This window comes from Eremomyces bilateralis, assembly GCF_010015585.1.
Source record: "Eremomyces bilateralis CBS 781.70 unplaced genomic scaffold P152scaffold_4, whole genome shotgun sequence".
NCBI classification, from domain to species: domain Eukaryota; kingdom Fungi; phylum Ascomycota; class Dothideomycetes; order Eremomycetales; family Eremomycetaceae; genus Eremomyces; species Eremomyces bilateralis.
Genome location: NW_022985070.1, coordinates 434,249 through 453,433, shown reverse-complemented (window position 1 = coordinate 453,433; position 19,185 = coordinate 434,249). Strand labels below are relative to the sequence as shown.

The following is a 19,185-nucleotide window of genomic DNA, read 5'->3' as shown; positions in this document are numbered from 1 at the left end:
AGGGCCTTGCTTGACTGTAGGGTCGTCGTGGATAGGTCTCGAGCATTGAACAAGTCGTCTGGTTCGGTCTCGAAGAACGCCTCCGCGTGGTATCATAATCCCGTGAAGAATATAGAATCGTATCTGAATCGGGACGAAGGGGTACTGGACGTCTTTGGCCCTTATGTACAGTGCCGGTCTAGAACCGTATCATTGTCGAGGGTTTGGCAGAAAGTTGACAAGACGGCTCGTTCAAATGGATGTGATGAGGCTACATGTCGATACCTTGGGAAGGTCCATAGAGCGGTACCTAAGATTTCTAAAGACTTTTAGGGCAATTGAAGGCGGTTCGTGTCAAGTACGGCAGCCCATGAGAGTCGGCCCTAGGAGTATCTTGAGACAACTAGGGGTCAACTTGCGACAGCGTTCATCACCGCATGCATCTATGCAATGCAAGGAGCAGAATCCTATTGCGGTGGAAAGCTACCCCGGGTACGCCACCCGAACATATAATCGGAAGGAGTTTCTCGTATATGGCCCAGCGACAATTCCGATTGCTGATTATTAGTTAAGGAAGTCCGTCCTAAGAAATGGATTCAACGCACATCACGATATAAGCATCCGGCTGAAGCTGCAGCTAAGCGCCAATATATATTATTGTAAGGTATCATTGACATCAAACCGACCACCTTTCCATTGACCATGACCTTTTCGACAAATGAGGGGTATCCGAATCATGCAAAGCCATTCAAAAGTCGCAAGCGACCGCCAACAAATGCAACCCAGTACGCCCAATTACGGTCGAATTGCCCATTTATACATGTCCATTTGGTGAATCCCCTTCCGACATACTCAGACGCGTGACTTTCTTGCTCACGCCGTCCACCTCTTCGGCTTTCATTACCTCCCTAGAGTTCCGTAGACCGACTTGACCAACAGCAGCTGGCGGAGATGCCGCTTGAGAAGACTCAGTCGGCGACGAGACCGCAGCGACCCCGACGACCGGAGTCGTCGGCTCTGATTCTTCCCCCTTCACCGGATTACCCCGCGGCGGTTCCGGCGCCTTGGAAAATGGAGCTAGCCCCCGATGCCCTTCCATCGGCCGCGGAGACGCAGTCAATGTATCCGTAATCTGTTCATGAGCAAGCGGTGAGCCCGGGCCGCTGGTTCCCAGAACAGCTGTTCCAGGCTGTCGTAGAGCTCCCGCGTCCAGGGGCCGGATTTTCTCCTTTCCCTTCCCTCGCCTCTGCGGTGCGGCATTCAAGAACCGCAACGGTCCAGCAACGGCATCTTCATCCTCGCTGGTCTCGCCGAAATAGCGGTCGTCCCAGATGCTCGTGTCGGTATCGCTGAAGCTGGATTCGGCGGTCCGCGTTGTGTCGCTGGTCACCGGCCGCAGGGGGAGATGCGTGACCTCGTCATCTTGTTCTTGAAGTTCGCCGTCTTTGACCTTGGGGGCTGTGGATGCGGTTTGCCCGGAAACTTCATTACCATGCTCATTGAGATGAGGGCTCGTGCCTGCACGGTCGACGACAGGTTCATCCTCATCACGGGTGACGGCAGTATATGTATCGCCGAAATGGGTATCGCAAAGATGCTTGACCACCGGCCACCCATACGCATTGGAGAACATGCGACGGACGGCGATGTTGTTATGAGCATCCGGTTCCAGCCGGACCAGAACCTTTCGCCACGTCAGATTTTTGTGATACGCCCGGGCAATCTTCTCTTCCACTTTCATGCCCGAGCTCCCGCTCTTGGCCGACTCTTGAGATCCTTGGGTCGGGGATTTTAAGCCGCTCCAGTCCCCGGAAAACGATCTCGTCCCACGATTTACTCGGCGTAGGGGTGGGGGTGGGATGTCATCGGGACGGTAGATTCGGTCATGGAAGATGGTTCGGGGACGAGCAGAAGGGTCGAGGATAAACTCAAGGGGAGGAAGCGGTGGGCTCAGGATATCTCCAGCTGATTCAAATATGGTGGTCTTCGGGGGTGCATTGACGTTTTGCGGATCGTCCAGTACTGAATCGCCCATCGAAACGGTTGGACGCTTCGATTGCCGTTCGAGGTCTTGATCGTCTCTTGCACGTTCTGGTTCATTGCGCGGCGAATTCTCATCAGTACCGTCCATCTTCACGGTTTGACTTCTGGTGAACATCTTATGATCCTTCTTGGTCAACTCTCCGCTCGGTCGAAAGAAATTCAGAAAGCTGCCAAAGGCAGTAATACTAGGGGGGTTCGGAGTAGGTTTTTGGTCCAAGGCTGATTGTCGGACCGGAAAATTCTCGCCGACTATGCTCTTTCCTCGCGTAATGGTTTGCGATTCATCGTCCATATTAGTAACATCCTCACCGGGTTGAGGCACCGTCGAGCTGTCCCGGTCAGGTCTTAGGCTTTCCGACCCTTCACTTTCTTGACTTTCCGAGTCCTTGGCTGGAGCTGGTTTGGGTGACAGTGGTGAATGTGACGCATTTTGACCCGTAATCTCAGCCCATCCCCAGCCGGCCATCGTGCCAACGAACCCGTTTTCTCTCCTAGCTTTCTCCACTTTGTCGAGTCCTCTCCAGTCAAGGAAGAGCAAACAACTGGTTCGAAGCGGGACGATGCCATCGTTAACAACGTTCGAGTACAGGGTCCTATTCCGAAACAACTTCAAGACCTGATGCGCTGGCCCGGTTGGGAGGATTCGTAGCAGAGGCTTCGCGCCCGGATCTTCCTCGCGCTGATCTTTCTGTGCGGCGGAACCCAGGCCTCCGACCATGGCTGCCCAACCATTGCGCGCGAGGGTCGGGGCTCGCCAGGTTAAACCGAGATCTTGGCCAGTTCGGCCGACGAGTCCAAAGTCCAAGGCGAACTTCACGTACATGGGGTTCTCGTTGCTCAGACCGAGCAAGGGCGAAGAGAGGGAGATGAAGTTGACCGGCTGGATCCGCTCGAAGAATTTGGGAGAGTGCTTTTGGATGTATGCGATTGCATACATCTGAATGACGCCTCCCAATGAATGTCCGACGAAGCTGATGCTTGTATACCGATATGGCAACTTCTCAGCAAGTTCGTCGGATTTTGGGTCACTTTGACGGATCGAGCTGCCGGCGTGAGCCTCGGGTTCCCCTGCTTTATCGCTCTGGAAGTTCCCGGATATTCGTTGTGACATGGACCTCTTCATTGGTAGATACGGCTGATGCGGGTAGGTGAGCTCCAAAATATACTTCGCAAGCCTCTTCCCAAGGTACTGAATGCCTCGTTCGGTTCTCGCTGCGTTGCCATGAAAGCCACGGACCATGACATCCTCGTCTTCGTCTTCGCCCGTCTGGATCAGGGTATCGCCTTCAGGCCGGACTGTGCGGTTTGAAGCAGTGGAGTCGTCGGTCGCTGAGCGGTGCAAAGCTGGACCATCGCGACTTTCAGGACCTGTCCCTGTGCTTTCATTCTTCCTCTTCCTTGCTTTCTTAGCTTCTCGAGCCGCGGCTTCGATTCTCTCCTTCATAAAAAGCATATCCGCACCCAAGTTACTATGCAGGCCATGCGTCAAGATGACTAAATGAATCTTCTTTTGTTTCTTGACCTTCTCCTTGAGATAGCAACAGCCATGGTGACCATCGTCCGTACACTCATGGTCCCACACCGGCAACGACGGTTTCGACCAAAGAGCTGCTGTGTCCTCCACGCGCAGATCCACCGCCTTTGAGAAGATGCCGTTCCGGCTCGGCTTTTGATGCGTCGCATGAACGTGGTGCCCGGCTACCGGATGGTGGTGATGGCGTAACAAATAGTCCGGAATCTTTCCCGGATCGGCCTTCCCACCATTTGCGACCGGAGCGTAACCTAGCTCGAGCGACCGCTCGTCCCGGCCCACGAGCAACTCGAAGTTCACCGACGCGGTCGCGGAGAAGATGATCTGGGACGCGATCTCAATAATCCACGTCACGCTCCTTGGGTTGTCATAATCCACGCTCCCGCGTGTATCATCATCTGGTCTATGGCCACTAATGCGGATGTCTTCGGGGACCACCAACTTTGACATCCACGAACCTCCTGCTTTGAGGAAGGGCTCATACTCTGGGACTCCATGTTGTTTCGGGTCTTCGAGTTTTGAATTCGGATCGAAGGTTGCAGGATAGGTTGCAACGTAGAGATTGTAGGGACCGTGAAGATATGCAGCACGGAGGGGGAGGGCGGCGGTATTGCGAATCCTAACATACAACTTCTCCGGACTAGGGAGGATGCGATCGGCTGCCGGTGTATAGGTGAGATGATAGCTGCAGTCTCGTCAACACGCGAATTTAACGAGGCCGAAAAGGGGATTAACGAACCGGACCACTTCTCCAACCTTTACACTCCCCACCTGGTGCAATAGCAGCATCCTCCTAGCCTGTTGCGTCTCCGAAACCCGTTGACGCCAGGCCGGGTGCAGCTGATAGAACGGAGTATTCGATCCTTGCGGGTTGTCGTTTCCCACCCACTGCGAGATTTCGTAGGCACGCGCGTTGAGAAGCATTCATATCGTGGTGGGAGGGGGTGATTTCTGTGGAGGTACCGGTTGGTGGCGGCACGGCGTGGAGGGAGCCGAACATGACCTGAGCAGTGCCGATGACAAGGGACGGCGGGGGGGAGTTAGGGGTAATCGACCCACGTTTAGGCCCAGACCAGATGGAGAGAGACGCGGATGATGGAAGCGTGCAGCGAGACGGGGTGGATGCGTCCGGGAGTCGGCTTCTCAGTGTTCCATGATCAGATCCTTTCATCATTCATCTTTGTGTTGAGGAAGTTCGACGTCACAAGCTGATGGGCGGGTAAGATTGAACGCTAGGCTGGTTTGGTGCTAGTCTAAATCCTTGGAAAGCTTGCTGTGAAATATGAAATTACATGTGATCCACTTTGGTACCACAGACATATTCCGTACATGATACGGAGTACAGGTATGGAATTCGCATCGTTTTGAATAGCATCTATCATATGGATGAATTGAGAATTCCGTCTAGCATTTAGATCATCCGTGCCACCTCCATACATACCAGAGGATCTCGCCTCACTTCATAATACCCATTCCCGCCAACGCGAATGATCTTCCCATCAACACAGACCCTCCGCCAGCGACTATCCGACTCCAAGTCCGCAAAGTCCACCCGCAGCCCCTGAATCTCCTCATATCCCACACTCGGGTCCTTAACATGCGCCCCTCCATGATACGCCTCCGTCAGAATCCGCATACACTCCTTCCCCCCCACCGGCCCAAAATGCACCACCCGCAGCTTCCCATCCATGGGCATCGACGCCGGAGAAATGCTAAACCCCTTCTCCAATGCAGACACCAGCGTCGTCAGCACGTACATGTGCTCCCTGCGCTCCATCGGCGCCCATCGACCTTCCTCGGTGAGCACGCTGACCACCCCGCGGTACGTATGTGGCGGGCTTCCGTCGCCGGGAAACAGCGCCTCGCGCGCCGCCATCTGGAACCGGGCGATGCCGAACTTGCGGTATTCCTGTGAGTCGCTGTCGGCGACGAGGCTGGCGTGAACGCCCCAGCTGCAGACCACCGCGCCGTAGAGGAGATGCTGGCCGGTGGCTGCGTCGCGAGGGAGATCTTCCTCCTCGGTGGCTTCGTTGGCGAGGAGTTTCGCATCGGGAGAGAAGGAGACGCGCATGAGGGGGAGGGGGTGCGGGATGCCGCGGAGGAAGGTAGACAGGCCGGTGGTCTCGTCGTTTAGGATGCCGGTGGAGTTGGCGAGGGCGTTGCCGGTCCCCATTGGGATGAGGAAGATGGAAGGGTTGCGGTACCGGGACTGCGCTCCATGCTCTTGTGATCGATCCATCGCGCCGCGGAGGGTGTTGACCATGTCCACAATGCCACCATCGCCGGAAAGCAACAGGACCGATTGCTTCTCCCCTTTTAGTGCCTTCGGTAGGATTTCACGTTCCGTGATTTCCGATACGGACCATGGGGATTCGGTGAAATGAGGGTCAAAGTCGATCTCCAAGCGTTTCAGGAGTGGTAGGATCGTTTCCTCGTAAAATCTTTGAGACTGACCAAGGCCAGAGAGGGTCGACACGATCACTCGAAGTCGTTCTTTCGGAAGCCTACTCTTCGGATCCGGATTGAGCCATTGGGATGACCAGAGTTTCTTGAAGCTTTCCGGTAATTGGTGGCATCGAACGGAATCCAGCTGCGGAAGGGCGTTCTTATCCCCGAGGTCTCGGGGCTTCACAAAAATGATCTCGTCTTCATTCGCTACCACGATCCTAGATGGCTCAAGCAACAATTCCGGGGTAGTTCCATTCTCAGGCACTAGCCGATATGCCTCCCCATCTTTCACTTGTCCGGCGAGTGTATAGACATGCTGGCTGTGTACATGCTCGGTTTCACCGGTAGCCAGGGACATGAAGAGCAGATGAAAAGAAATCGATGTGCGTGTTCGGATGTTGGTATTGTAAATTCATGTTGAACATGAAATGCGAAACACCTCGCGTTATATAAATCCGTAAGCCCTAGAGTCCGTCGTCGACCGATTCGAAACTTCGGTTCTTTCCTTTAGAGGTTGATCGGTAATCGCTCCCGCTTGCTTTTCGTCCGGTCTGACGAGTCTCTCTCTTAGAGTGTTTGAAGGACAGGGTCTAGATTGCGCCATTCCCGTGTTAGTAGTGATTGCGATCCCGAGTCTCCATAGCCAACAGAGGTGCTTTATTGTAGCTAGAGCAATTATATATATAGGATTCCATAGTACTAGTTAGACGTTGGCGTCATACTAAACGATGTTATCAACGTAGAATCATGTACAACCCTTTCTTTTGTGCAACTAGAGACTACGCATCCCCAATCATACTGGTAACATGTCAAGGAGATTGGCCGCACAAAGTGCATCATGATACTTTTGAAGCCAAGCAGTCATATATCCGTATCATCGGCTAGCCTTAAGCCTTTTACCGAGCTGTAAACATAAGTCCATACAATAGACCGGAAAGTCATAAGCACCACAAGCCCGCTTGCTGTCGTACAGATGGCCGAAACCCAGATGCTCCCAGCCTACATATTTTCACGGAACATGCTCCTTCTCTCCGTCGGACTGTTATCCGTACTCGCCCCTCCGTCCGCTTTGCTCTTCTGCGCTTTGTCCGTATCAATCGGCTTCGGACTGACCCCCCGCAAACTACTCTGCTCTGCCTCATCGCTGAACGGATCCCGATCCAACGGCGCCACGCCCCCCCTCGTCACGCCCTCATCATACCCATCCTCCGCATCCCGCTGCCGACTCGTACTCCTCCCCCGATCGACCCCCACCGTCAACCCCGCCGCCGGCGCCCCTCCCCCTCCTTCATACTCCGTCCGCCCCCGGTACGGATGCAACCCCAATTCCTGCTCCTCATAATACCCCGCCGGCCCATACGCATCCGCCTCGTGCCCCACCCGCGCATCCCACGCTTCGTCGTGATCCATCGCATGCCCGCTCCGTCCGCCATACCCCGACGGCTCGTAGGCGCCGGGCGCCGACCGCCGGTTCTTCGCAGAATTGAGGCGCGAGCGGAGCCAGCCGAGGATCCCGCCGCGGGCAGGCGCGGGGAGGGAGGAGGCGTTGCGGCGAGCGCGGAGGCGTACCCAGAGGAACCAGGCGGCGGAGGCGAGGATGGCGACTAGGATGACGATGATGAGGAAGATGGCCCAGCCGGGGATGCCGTCGTGGTGGTTGTCGTTGTCGTTGTCGTTGTCGTCGGGCTTGTCGCGGGAGGGGTTAGTTTCGGTATCTAATGGGTAAGGCGCCATGATGTGTTGGGGTCTGGTGATGGATGGGGCTCGGTTGCCGACAGTGGGGGGATGGAGTTTAGGAGTTGGTTGTGGAGGATTTCATTGAGTGGAATTGTCGGATGTGTGGTAATGAAGGAACGGATGGTTATAGCTGTACAGAGCGTTGACGGTGGACGATGTGAACTTGTGACTTGCGAGGGATATAAGTGAATGAAGGGACAGGGTGTACGGATGGGATGGTAACTGATGGTGACGCAGGATGGCGCTGGTAGATGATGATGCAACTAATTAAGCCGACGCCCGACAGGCTCCCCCGGTCTCACCCCAACATCAACACCATCCTGTCGCCATTGGCCCAATCCAATATAAAAATTTAGAGTCATCGGATTCCGTCGTCGAAAGAGAACGAAAGAGAACAGATTCAATTGGAGTTGATTCTTATATACATTTGCAGTCATAGCTTTATCCCTTGACCGGAGAGATGGTGCTTACTTCCACGGACCTAGGGCGCTATTACAAGCTGCTAGGCCAAGGCAAAGGTCAGTGCAATTGAAGGATCTGGAGGATCGAGCGTCATTTTAGGTCTAACGGAATATAGTCCGAGATGTATACGAGATCGATGCGAAGACGTTACTCTTCGTAGCGACCGATCGCATCAGTGCGTTCGATGTCGTCTTGGAGAATGGCATCCCCAATAAGGGCAAGATCTTGACTCTGATGTCCCGGTTCTGGTTCACGCAAATCCCCAAGCTGCTCCCGTCGGCGTCGTTGGAGACTCATTTCATTTCTCTGGACCTGCCGAAGGCGCTGGCCGGCACGAAAGAGGGAGAGTTGTATCAGGACCGGAGCATGCAGGTCAAACGACTCAAAGTGTTTCCGATCGAGTCGATCGTCCGTGGCTACATCACGGGTAGTGCCTGGTCCGAGTACAAGAAATCTGGGACGGTGCACGGTATCAACGTCGGCGAAGGACTCCAAGAGAGCCAACAATTTCCCACTCCGCTCTGGACGCCCAGTACAAAAGCCGAAGCCGGCCAACACGACGAGAACATCACTCCCGAGCAAGGTCTGTCTCCCCTCTCGGTACTTCGCATCCCAGACTGACGACTACCCAGCCGCCAAGATCATCGGTAGCGAGTACGCCAACAAAATCGCCTCACTCTCCGTCCAGATCTACTCCGCCGCGCGCGACTACGCCCAAGCGCACGGCATCATCATCGCGGACACCAAGTTCGAGTTTGCGCTCGACGAGTCGACGCAGCCGCCGAGCGTTGTGCTGGTGGACGAGGTGCTGACGCCGGACAGCAGCCGCTTCTGGGACGCGACGAAGTACACGGTCGGCCGGCCGCAGGAGAGCCTCGATAAGCAGTTCCTGAGGGACTGGCTGATCGCGAACGGACTTAAGGGGAAAGAGGGGGTGACGATGCCGGCGGAGGTGGCGGAGCGGACGTATCAGGGGTATATGGAGGCGTATACACGGTTGACGGGTGCGGAGAGCATCTAATTTACGATTCCTCCACCCCACACACAAGCATTTGATCGGTGTTGCTCCAAAAGTTATTACATTCGCTCGATTATTGACACCTATAGCTTCGCAACTTCCTTCATCTGCGTGGCCTCATGTCTAACCTGCTCCTGCCTCACTTCCTCCATCAACCGCGCCACCTCCGCATCCTCGACAGCCCGCATCGTCGCCACCTCCACTTCCTCCGCCGCCAACGTCTTCGCCCGCAGAAACGTCCCTTTCGTCACCACCGCCTCCCCGTTCCCCACCGCCTTGCAGAACCGCCCCCACTCCTCGAAACACCGCCGCGACCCCGGCGTCCCCGCGAACAGCATTCCGAAGCAGTGCGGCATCGCCTCGAACTCCACCCACACCACCGTCACCCCGGCTTTCGCTGCGCGGCGCGCCACCACCCGACCCTCATCCTCCAGCATCTCCTCACCGAGGGTGAAGAACAGCGGGGGCGCTCCGGTCCAGAATTCCGAGGGGGCGGCGAGCGGGGACACGAGCGGGTGGGAGAGCATGGCGGCGTGGCAGAACAGGTCGGCGCGGGGCGGCGTGGCAGGCCACAAATCGCAGGGGGGGATGGGCGCCATGTTCGCGACGGGGACGCGTGGGGGGAGGTAGTCATATTTAAGGTTCGTGGCGATGGAGGGCATGCTGCGGGTGACGTCGAGCCAGGGAGAGTTGGTGGCGACGCCGGCGGGGAGGGGGAGGGAGACTTGCTGCCCGTGGAAATTTAGCGTGGCGGCGCCGCTGCGGTTGAGGTGCAGGAGGAGGCCGAGGAGCGCGAAAGAGAGGTTTCCGCCGGCGGAGTCGCCGGCGAAGATAATGGAAGAGGCGGGGACGGGAGCGTGGAGGGCGTCGGGGGGCGGGTAGAGGAGGGAGAGGTAGGCGAGGAGCGCGTCGAGGAGCGCGGCGGGGAACGGGTGCTTCGGCGCGAGGCGGTAGCGGACGGAGAGGACACGGCCGCCGCTGAGGTGGGCGAGTTGGGAGGTGGAGGGCCGGTGGGTCGCGGGATCCATGAGGTAGTACGCGCCGCCGTGGAAATAGAGAATGGTGGGCGTGCTGCCGTTCTCCTTCATGAGGTTCGCGTACTTCTCCGGCTCCGAGATCTCCGGCTCCGGCTCCTCCTTGCCGACATTGGCGCGGTATCCCGTCCATTCAGCGGTGACGGACCGGGCATCGGGTCGCTGGTAATACGCCTCGCCCCCGACATTCAGGTCGTCGATCGCCTTGAACAGTACCTCGCGGATGTCGTCCTCGGCAGGCGCGGGTAGCTCGACGCGGCTCACCCACATGCGACCCTTGACGCCAGGGTCGCGGAGGGAGCCCTTCTGCGCTTTGGAGATCGGGGTGGGGTGCTTCGTGTTGAGGAACGAGCGGATCACCTTAATGGTGAGCTCGGTTTTCAGGTCCCATTTCGAGGCGGTTTCGGATAGGCCGACGGAATGGGCGACAGTGGTCTTGAGGATTAATGGCACTTTCGGCACCAGCATCCGGAGCATCGCGCCGGGGGAGGCGTCCATGGTGTATGATGTAAGTATACGGTGGCGTAAATGGAGTAGAAGATCGACGTCTCGTGGGGGTATGGGGTGGTGATGCGATGCTCTGAATACTTCAATCAATTGGCAATCGGCTGAACGCGTCGAGAAAGGGCGAAATGAGCAAAAGGAATGAGGAATTGAGGGGCGAGATGTCCCATATATCCAACGACGAAGGTGATTAAAGTTTTATCAAAGGTCAATGACCTCCACCGTCGTCCGTCGAGATGCCACCTCTGCGACACCCAGGCACAAGGGTGGAACCTCGGCCTGTCTCGCCCCCGATCTCCGTGGGGCTACTGCTGTAACTACGTACTACATCTGAACGATCATCCTGACCCTATTGACATATGCTGGCCATATTACAAATAGCATACAAATAGGTATTGACAGCCGTTCGACTTGTCGGATGGAGGGACTTATTCGCCGATGACATTTCCGTACTATGTTTCTTCTGATACCATCTGATGATCGGGTGGTAGGTGTGGAACTGCAGATGCGTCTGAACAAGAACCCCTGTACCTTTGGGCAATCGGATACGCAGGCTGCAGATGTATCGTGGTAACAAAAGAGCTCGGGAAGTGTAATCCCCCATTGACCCTCCTGCATGAAGTCGCGATGAGGCCGGTAGTGAGACCGTCGTCCACTCTATATCAACGCGCGCGGATTGATAAACAGCCCCTCCGCCTTCACCAACACGGCGCCACTCCCATCCTCCAGCGTACTCGACAACCACCACTTCCGCCCCTCAACCTTTTCGCACCTCACCGTCACCAGCACGACGCCCGGAGTCAAGACGGGCCGCAAATAGGTGGTGGTCATCGTTAACGTCATCCCGATCTTCGGCACGCTCTCCCTCCCCCTTCGCTCGTTCCACTCCCGATTAATCGTCATCCACGCGCCCATAGCCTCGTCCAGCACTGCGGCGCTGAACCCGCCGTGGGCGGTGTGCGTGTGGCCATTGAGCTGGTTGCCGACGGCGAGCAGGATGCGGGTTTCGCGGATGGGGACGGCGAGGGAGGGGTCCGGGCGCGTGTGGAGGGGGTAGACGGCGCGGATGGTCTCTGGGCCGCGGAGGGTGGTGGTGAAGAAGGAGTCGCGTCCAGGTTCGGGGGGAGAGGGGAGGGAGGTGGGGTGGTAGTTGGGGGAGGAGATGAGGGCAGCGCACCACGGGATGGTGTCGAAGTGGGAGAGAGCCGTCGGGGACAATGTGCGGAATGCGGAACCCATTGGGAGGACAGGGAGGAGGAATTATTAATAATGGGGGAAAGTAGGGGAAGTCTATTCGATCTATTCGCAAGGGATAGGCGGAAATGTCAATCCACGGGGAGGGTATCTTGTCGCGCTCTCATGCAATCATATCATAATCGTTTCTGGATACCTTCAAATTCTCTCAAAGGAACCTATCCGGGAAAATCGACCTAATAGGCAGTGTGAGAGAACCCCAATAACGTTATGCAGTGCAGCTCGTCGGTTGATATCCCATCGTCGCACCACAGCGCCCGCGGCATAGCCCAAGCGCCGCCAGACAGAGCCGAGGACATCGGGGAGTGAAGCCGGCAACGTGGGTTCCTGGCCTGCCTGTACCCCTCCCTGTGCCCTGGCTAATCTGTGCAGTTTGTACTCCGTACCTCGCCCTCCCTCCCCTGGCTCATCCCTCCGGCCCGCCGCCCCTCCATCCATTTTCCATGGCAGATGCGCACCGGGCTGCGCCGCCGCCACGCCGCCGCCATGCAGCACTCTCCCATTGCCGAGGGCTCAGATATCTCCCTGATGTTCAGAAGATCGGGTCCCACCAATCAACTACTTGAAGTGGATCAGTGGGGCAATCAGGGAGGATCTGATTGGTGTGATCCGCATCAAGCTTTTTTTCGATCCATTTTTGGATCGGTAAGACTTTGTTCGGGGAGTTAAGAGTTAAGAGGCGATCAAGCCAGGAGATGATGCTAAATGGAATAAAGGAGGTGTTCACTTCACTTCCCACACTAATAGCAGCAAGAGTAAAGAGTCAAATCTGATGCAATGTGCGGTACAACCTTGCTGCACACATGTATCGATAATGAGCATTGATCGAGAAGGTGAAGTGTTGGAATACTGATTGGCCGCTGGATCGACTCGTCAAAGTCGTCGTACATGTCAAAGGGGTCTGGCTTGACCTGGGCCCATCTAAGACCTGGAATCTGGCAGCGAATGCAGGGCACACAGCGATCCAATGTTACACTGAATATCAGTCCTTTTAATAGACGTCATCCAGGTCGCATTTGGCATGAGGCAACGTGAAAGCGTGAAAGGATGAAAGGATGAAAGGGTGAAAGGGTTTCTATCCGCCATGAACATGATAATCGTGGTAATCGTGACAATGGGAAGGAAAGCGGTGAAGGTGAAGGCGCGGTGAAGACGCGGTGAAGGCGTGCTCAACGTCCTATACCTTGATTGATGCATTGATTGATGTCCACAAAGCAATCGCCAAAGTTTGGTTGAACCAAAGTTGGCGGTGTCGATGGCTGTGATGGCTGAGATGGCCGAGAGAAGTGACGACGCTCCCGGAGTCGATCCCAGTGTAACATTTGAACGGAGAATAGAAGACCGATAAGCATGCGAATAATCATCATCTCGTAAATCATCCAATGCATATGAGCCAGAACAGGGATTCCCGCCTCCAGAAGTCCAGATCCGCCGAGTGGATGATCTCGCCTCTCGCTATCATCTCCGTGGACGACGCCCGCCTCACTTCACAGTTCAGTGTTCACATTCTGTTGCTGGTCCGCGATTCCGCTGGCAGTCCCAATAATGTCCCACTGTCTTGCTTCAGCGTGAACATGCCCATTTCACTTCCTCAACTAACCCATTCGACACGGTTTTCACATTTCCCTCTTCCAAAATTTCTTCATCCTTGATCTCGACTTAATTCTCCTTACATCATAGGTCTTTGACGGCTCTTCACTACTGCGCATCGCATTGGAAACAGCTTCTACACCTCTCACCTTCGGACGCAGCCTGCACCGGAGAAATCTTCCAGAACCACCCTATCAAACTTATTGGACTTCATCTTCCACACCTTGCGAAAGTGACACAAATCCTTCTGGCCCACCCGGAAAGGAACCCGTCTGCAGAAACCCAAGGGACCAGGGGAGCCGGGAGGCTGCAAGGACCAGCGACGGAACGAAAAAGAGAGTTCGGAACACGACAGCCAACAGTAGAACCGCCTGGCCCAAGGCGGTGGACGACAAAATGGCGGCTCCCCAGCCAGTCGAGTCAGCCCCCGCGCGGTCACTTTCTACTTCAAAACCCGCCTGCGACCAGCAGCAAGGCGAAAACGAAAATCCATCGAATATTTCCGCGACCACATCCACTCCGCGAGAACCGCAGGATCGTCCTCAGCCGCTTGCAAATGTGCCGGAATCCGAGAAGAATGAACCGGCGGCCAAGACAGCGTCCAACGGGTTAATATCGACCCTGTCCAACGCGGCTCAGGCGCTTCGAGGCCTGACTCTGCAGCGGAACAAAAGCTTCCAGACCACCCATTTCGGCGACAAGATCGCGAACCAGTCGGACACGAACTGTGACCAGAACTGTGGCCAGAACTGTGGCCAGAACTGTGGCCAGAACTGTGACCAGAATCGTGACCACCATCGATCCTGTTCCCGCCAAGGGAGCATCTCTGCCCGCCGGGAAGAAGAGTCATCACAAGCGACGCGATCCAGCGCGAAACCCGGCCGACCGAAAGACCCCGCCATACCACGAACTAATTCCTCCAGCAAAGCCACCTCGTCCCGCCCACCGCTTCGTCAAACCGCAACCTACAAATCTGCCAGCGTCGTCCCTACTTTATCCACCACCAGCTTTCCACCGGATTCCCGCTCGGTTTCGGGATTGAAGCGACTGTCCGCAACCATGGCCGGCCAGGAGACCGCGACCGACCTGTTGCGCCAGGCGATGATGCAGAGTAATCCTCCGAGGTAAGTGCAATGTCCATGCGGTTTTTACCCGAAGTGATGCCCAATTTTCCCACGATGCGCAAACGTCAGTTGGCAGCAGCCCGATGGTGAGAGAGTCATGAGAGAGGAGAGAGAGCAGCACGAAGCACGAGCATCTGGATTTATCCCGACCACTTCCCCTCCATTGGATGGACATTCCGGACGGGCTATTCCGGACCAGAGCACGATGACGGACCGGAACGACATCATGACTCCCCGCATCTTTGAGCAGTTGACTGGCGATATTCGCCGCGTCGCACCTTTAGATGAAAATGAGGTCATATCGATCCGTGACATGGTGGGAGACAAGGACAACGACGTCGACAGGACAAGCGCGACACCAACAATCCGGCGCCATCACCCGGACGCACTGCGGGATCGATCTACGACGCCCCTCCACGATGCAACCGCAAGATTGCAAGGCAACATGAACAAAGTCGTGCAAGCTTACAACGGTGTAACAGTGCAACAGTGCAAGGGTGTTTCTTCCGCGCGATTGTGGAAAAGGCCCTATGGAGATATGGATCGGATGCGGTTCATGGGGGTGGTCGAGATCCGATGAGCGGGGACACCATCTGATATTCCGGAGATGACATGGAGACAAATCTGGCATTTCCGCAGCTGGTGCCAGGGTGTTCCCAGGAACTCGACTGCGATGTCACATGCCGCCATATTTTGTCACTCGATAGTGACGTGGGAGATGATATTTGAGTGTAACGCTGCGGACTTTGCAACAAGTTACAGAGTACCGGCAGTGCAAGAGTCAGCTCGAAAGACCACGAAATCGCGATTTTTCGGCACCGCCCCATCATTACCAATCCGCCTCCTATTTACGGCCATAACCGAATTCCCTGTTATGTGCGCAGGAGAGACTTGGGCTGGAAGGATGTGAAAATTTGTACATGATTACAGGCCTTCCAGCTGCATAGTGCATCCTCTACCCCTCGATTTTCCACCACCAAACACTGACGCAGCGACACTGCTACCAAATACCAACGGACAGGGTCAGCAACTCGACTGCGCAAGTGATAACCAATGAAAAGGCCGGAAAAGGCAATCATAGCCGCTCGGTTCTAGTGGCATTTTTGGGAAATTTGCCGTCACTAAGTCGCTGGACCCATCGGTCCGCATTTGGAGGTTTCTGTTGAACAGTCGAATCACTGAACGGTCAAGACTCGAAGGCCCTGACTGCATCACTGAATCACTCCAAGCCACTCGGTCGTCCCTTGTTACACACAACCGGCCTGGAACCTTGACCTGGAACCGCGTCTTGCCATCATCATCGTCCATCATCCGCTCGTCTGGTCTTCTCTTCTCCATCCATCTTTTCCACACACATCCTCACGGACTCTCTCCGCACCGGCCGACTCTTTCTCTGCCCTTTCGTTTTTCTATTTCTTCTTGATCCCTCGCATTTTTTTTCTCACTCAGCAACAATTTTCCATCACCGACAATATGCCGCACGCTAACACGCTAGCGTCTCCCACCAGATTATTAGGCGACGACGACCACGATGGCATCGGGTCGAACAGCTCGACCCCACCCGGCGCTGCCACCCCACGCCCGGATTTCACCGACAAACGACTTCCCGGCATCGTACATAGCTACTTTGGCCAGGTTTGTGATTCCCTTCCAAGCCAACCTTTATCCCAGCCCAGAAAGCCCAATTCCCTCGTTATGGACCGCAGCGCGAAGCTCAACCACTGCACCACTCCCTCACCTACACCTGCACCTGAAGCCGATATCGCACCAGACTCGACCGAGAAGCATCCAGCGTGCGGATTACCAACCGCTCCATGCTCTCCCTCAGAGACGCCCATGACCAGTGACGATTCCCCCCCACTGCTTCCCCATGAGCGGATCTCCGTGTCCCCGATTTCGTACCCTACCCCACCGACCTCGTCATCGTCGTCGACCCGAGGCAGCCGAGACGAGAGGTCACATCGAGGTAGCCATGCGTTGTCGTTGGGACCTCGAAGTCTCTCGGACACCGACATCAAGCCCTCCTCTCCCAGTTCTCACCTGCGCAGATACACTCTTGTCAACACGAGTCCTCTGAACAGCGTGCTGTCCACCCACACCGCCAGCGCCTCTGAGTTCTCGTCGCCGGCTTCAGGTCCCCCTCCGAACAGAGCTTCCACATCCCTTCTCAACAGCATCGCACCCCCTCGAACTTCCTCATCCACATCCACATCCACTCAGATTCCCAAGCCCGATCAGAAAGTGCTAACTGAAGGCGCCTTGTCGCCATCACGACAGAGCACGCCACCACACACCCCTAGATCCCGCTCGCAAGACCCCAAACCGAAACCGGCCCACACCCCCTCCCACACCCCCTCCATCCGTTCCTCCGCCAGCGAACCCGTTCCCCCAGTCCGCAACCCGACCGGCAAACTCGCCGTATGCATCACCGAAGGCCGAGGCCTACGGCCCAGCCTCGATCCATACGTCGTCTGCCAGTTTCAGTGGTCGGAATACATCTCATCAGGCCCGAGAAAGGATCCACAAGCGCGGATGCGGGGAGATGCCGTCGCGATTCAACGGTCGGATAGCAGCGACTCGACGAGGCCGAAGGCCATTCCGATGAAAAGCAGACAGAGTAGCAGTACGGGGATGGATGCGAGGGAGCTGCCGAAAACCACGAAAGTTACGGATCCGAAGTGGGATCATGAGGGAACCTTGTACGCCTTTTATAAGTACTCGCATCGAGAAGTAACTGACGGAACGTGTAGCGACGTTGTAGGCGGGCATTCGGAGATCGACATCTCCGTGTACGATCGCTCCAATCAGGATGCGTTCCTTGGGCATATCCGATTCTGTCCGACCCTCATCGAATACGAAACGGCACATGACGGCTGGTTCACGCTGGAAGCTCGGGAAGGAGAAGATGTCGAGAAAGTCACGGGAGAGATCCATCTGCGAATCGCGTTCCACAAGGTGTCAAAAAGGCACTATGGGCCGGAGGATTTCCAGATCCTGAAGCTAATCGGAAAAGGCACGTTCGGACAGGTCTTCCAGGTGCGCAAGAAGGATACCGGAAGGATCTACGCCATGAAGGTCCTCTCGAAGAAAGTCATCGTGCAGAAGAAGGAGGTGGCGCATACGCTAGGCGAGAGGAATATCCTGGTGCGGACGGCCATGGCCGACTCTCCCTTCATCGTCGCCCTCAAATTCTCCTTCCAAACCCCCACCGACCTCTACCTGGTCACCGACTACATGTCCGGCGGCGAGCTTTTCTGGCATCTCCAGAAAGAAGGCCGCTTCTCCGAAGCCCGCGCGAAGTTTTACATCGCTGAACTCATCCTCGCTCTTCAGCATTTGCACGACCACGATATCGTATACCGTGATCTCAAACCCGAGAACATCCTCCTCGACGCGAACGGACATATCGCGCTTTGCGATTTCGGTCTCTCGAAAGCGAACCTGACCGGCAACGCCACCACCAACACGTTCTGCGGCACGACTGAATACCTCGCACCCGAGGTTCTTCTGGACGAACAAGGATATGGCAAGATGGTAGATTTTTGGTCCCTCGGCGTTCTCGTCTTCGAAATGTGCTGCGGTTGGTCGCCCTTCTACGCGGAGGACACCCAGCAGATGTACAAGAACATCGCGTTCGGCAAAGTCCGCTTCCCGCGCGACGCGCTCAGCACCGAAGGCCGCAACTTCGTCAAGGGCCTGCTGAACCGCAATCCGAAGCACCGCCTCGGCTTCACCGGCGACGCTGAGGAGCTGAAAGCGCACCCGTTCTTCGAAGACGTCGACTGGGACGCGCTGATGAAGAAGAACGTCGTCCCGCCTTTCAAGCCGAAGCTCAAGTCCGAGCTCGACGTCTCCAACTTCGACCCGGAATTCACCAACGCGCTGAGTAGCGGCGTAGGCTCGCTCAACGCGCGCGCCGCGGCCCTCGCCTCGGGCGTCAACACCGCGTCCACACCGCTGAGTCCGACGCTGCAGGCGAACTTCAAGGGCTTCACGTTCGTGGACGAGAGCTCGATCGACAAGCATTTCGACGGGCGGTTCCAACCGGACGCGCACGACTACGACCAGATGGACGAGGGAGACGAGGACGGGGATTGGGATAAGGACTTCCCCGACCCGAAGCGCGGCGACCGGATGAGCGGGGTGGAGCACGACGATCATCTCTTCCAGGGCGGGTTCGATCCGTAATTCCGAATCGACCACCCCTCATTTTCTCAGCATCGAGGGTATCCGAGAAAGGGAGCAAGGGATACCAACGGAACCATTCTACAATGAGCACAATGAGAGTTTACTTATACGTACATATCCATCCATCGGCGAGCACGACGTACCCACGATTCCCACGCACACAGGCGGCGTCATTTTCGGAGTTTTTGCGGTTTTTTTTCCCCCATGGACATCATCATCATCACTTTCACGTTGCCCGTCCACACCCATTGCATATCTGCAACCGGGAGTGTG

At 56.1% G+C, this 19,185-nt stretch overlaps 8 protein-coding genes across 8 annotated transcripts; 3 read left to right on the top strand and 5 right to left on the bottom strand.

Annotated features, from left to right (window-relative positions):
* Nucleotides 1–793: 793 nt before the first annotated feature.
* P152DRAFT_447142 (DUF676-domain-containing protein) lies at nucleotides 794–6,359 on the bottom strand (the record flags this gene model as incomplete). The annotated part of the gene is made up of 3 exons (XM_033677971.1): nucleotides 794–4,238; nucleotides 4,293–4,441; nucleotides 4,995–6,359. The coding sequence occupies 3 exons, from the start codon at nucleotides 6,357–6,359 to the stop codon at nucleotides 794–796; spliced, it is 4,959 nt and encodes a 1,652-aa protein (XP_033536480.1).
* A 320-nt stretch (nucleotides 6,360–6,679) lies between these two features.
* On the bottom strand, nucleotides 6,680–7,868 carry P152DRAFT_235188 (uncharacterized protein). Its single transcript, XM_033674587.1, has one exon. It carries the CDS (start codon nucleotides 7,733–7,735, stop codon nucleotides 7,001–7,003), a length of 735 nt encoding a protein of 244 aa, XP_033536479.1. The 5' UTR covers nucleotides 7,736–7,868; the 3' UTR covers nucleotides 6,680–7,000.
* A 99-nt stretch (nucleotides 7,869–7,967) lies between these two features.
* On the top strand, nucleotides 7,968–9,261 carry P152DRAFT_234988 (Phosphoribosylaminoimidazole-succinocarboxamide synthase). Its single transcript, XM_033674584.1, has 3 exons — nucleotides 7,968–8,256; nucleotides 8,316–8,783; nucleotides 8,833–9,261. The coding sequence occupies exons 1-3, from the start codon at nucleotides 8,199–8,201 to the stop codon at nucleotides 9,219–9,221; spliced, it is 915 nt and encodes a 304-aa protein (XP_033536478.1). The 5' UTR covers nucleotides 7,968–8,198; the 3' UTR covers nucleotides 9,222–9,261.
* P152DRAFT_235096 (uncharacterized protein) lies at nucleotides 9,062–11,082 on the bottom strand. Its single transcript, XM_033674585.1, has one exon. It carries the CDS (start codon nucleotides 10,748–10,750, stop codon nucleotides 9,302–9,304), a length of 1,449 nt encoding a protein of 482 aa, XP_033536477.1. The 5' UTR covers nucleotides 10,751–11,082; the 3' UTR covers nucleotides 9,062–9,301.
* On the bottom strand, nucleotides 11,082–12,404 carry P152DRAFT_235156 (uncharacterized protein). Its single transcript, XM_033674586.1, has one exon. It carries the CDS (start codon nucleotides 11,993–11,995, stop codon nucleotides 11,414–11,416), a length of 582 nt encoding a protein of 193 aa, XP_033536476.1. The 5' UTR covers nucleotides 11,996–12,404; the 3' UTR covers nucleotides 11,082–11,413.
* Nucleotides 12,405–12,770: 366 nt separating this feature from the next.
* P152DRAFT_455883 (uncharacterized protein) lies at nucleotides 12,771–13,210 on the bottom strand (the record flags this gene model as incomplete). Its single annotated transcript, XM_033678883.1, has 1 exon — nucleotides 12,771–13,210. One exon carries the CDS (start codon nucleotides 13,205–13,207, stop codon nucleotides 12,932–12,934), a length of 276 nt encoding a protein of 91 aa, XP_033536475.1. The 3' UTR covers nucleotides 12,771–12,931.
* Nucleotides 13,211–13,996: 786 nt separating this feature from the next.
* P152DRAFT_471506 (uncharacterized protein) lies at nucleotides 13,997–15,304 on the top strand (the record flags this gene model as incomplete). The annotated part of the gene is made up of 2 exons (XM_033681070.1): nucleotides 13,997–14,724; nucleotides 14,794–15,304. 2 exons carry the CDS (start codon nucleotides 13,997–13,999, stop codon nucleotides 15,302–15,304), a joined length of 1,239 nt encoding a protein of 412 aa, XP_033536474.1.
* An 893-nt stretch (nucleotides 15,305–16,197) lies between these two features.
* Nucleotides 16,198–18,912, top strand: P152DRAFT_392277 (Pkinase-domain-containing protein; the record flags this gene model as incomplete). The annotated part of the gene is made up of 3 exons (XM_033676139.1): nucleotides 16,198–16,517; nucleotides 16,899–17,423; nucleotides 17,475–18,912. The coding sequence occupies 3 exons, from the start codon at nucleotides 16,198–16,200 to the stop codon at nucleotides 18,910–18,912; spliced, it is 2,283 nt and encodes a 760-aa protein (XP_033536473.1).
* Between the last annotated feature and the right edge of the window lie 273 nt (nucleotides 18,913–19,185).

Bases quoted from the DNA above. Each gene is read 5' to 3' on its own strand.
- P152DRAFT_235156 (XM_033674586.1), bottom strand. From the start codon at position 11,995: ATGGGTTCCGCATTCCGCACATTGTCCCCGACGGCTCTCTCCCACTTC.
- P152DRAFT_235188 (XM_033674587.1), bottom strand. From the start codon at position 7,735: ATGGCGCCTTACCCATTAGATACCGAAACTAACCCCTCCCGCGACAAG.
- P152DRAFT_234988 (XM_033674584.1), top strand. From the start codon at position 8,199: ATGGTGCTTACTTCCACGGACCTAGGGCGCTATTACAAGCTGCTAGGC. The intron at 8,257-8,315 runs GTCAGTGCAATT...AACGGAATATAG, and splicing joins GCTGCTAGGCCAAGGCAAAG to TCCGAGATGTATACGAGATC. The intron at 8,784-8,832 runs GTCTGTCTCCCC...ACGACTACCCAG, and splicing joins GAACATCACTCCCGAGCAAG to CCGCCAAGATCATCGGTAGC.
- P152DRAFT_235096 (XM_033674585.1), bottom strand. From the start codon at position 10,750: ATGGACGCCTCCCCCGGCGCGATGCTCCGGATGCTGGTGCCGAAAGTG.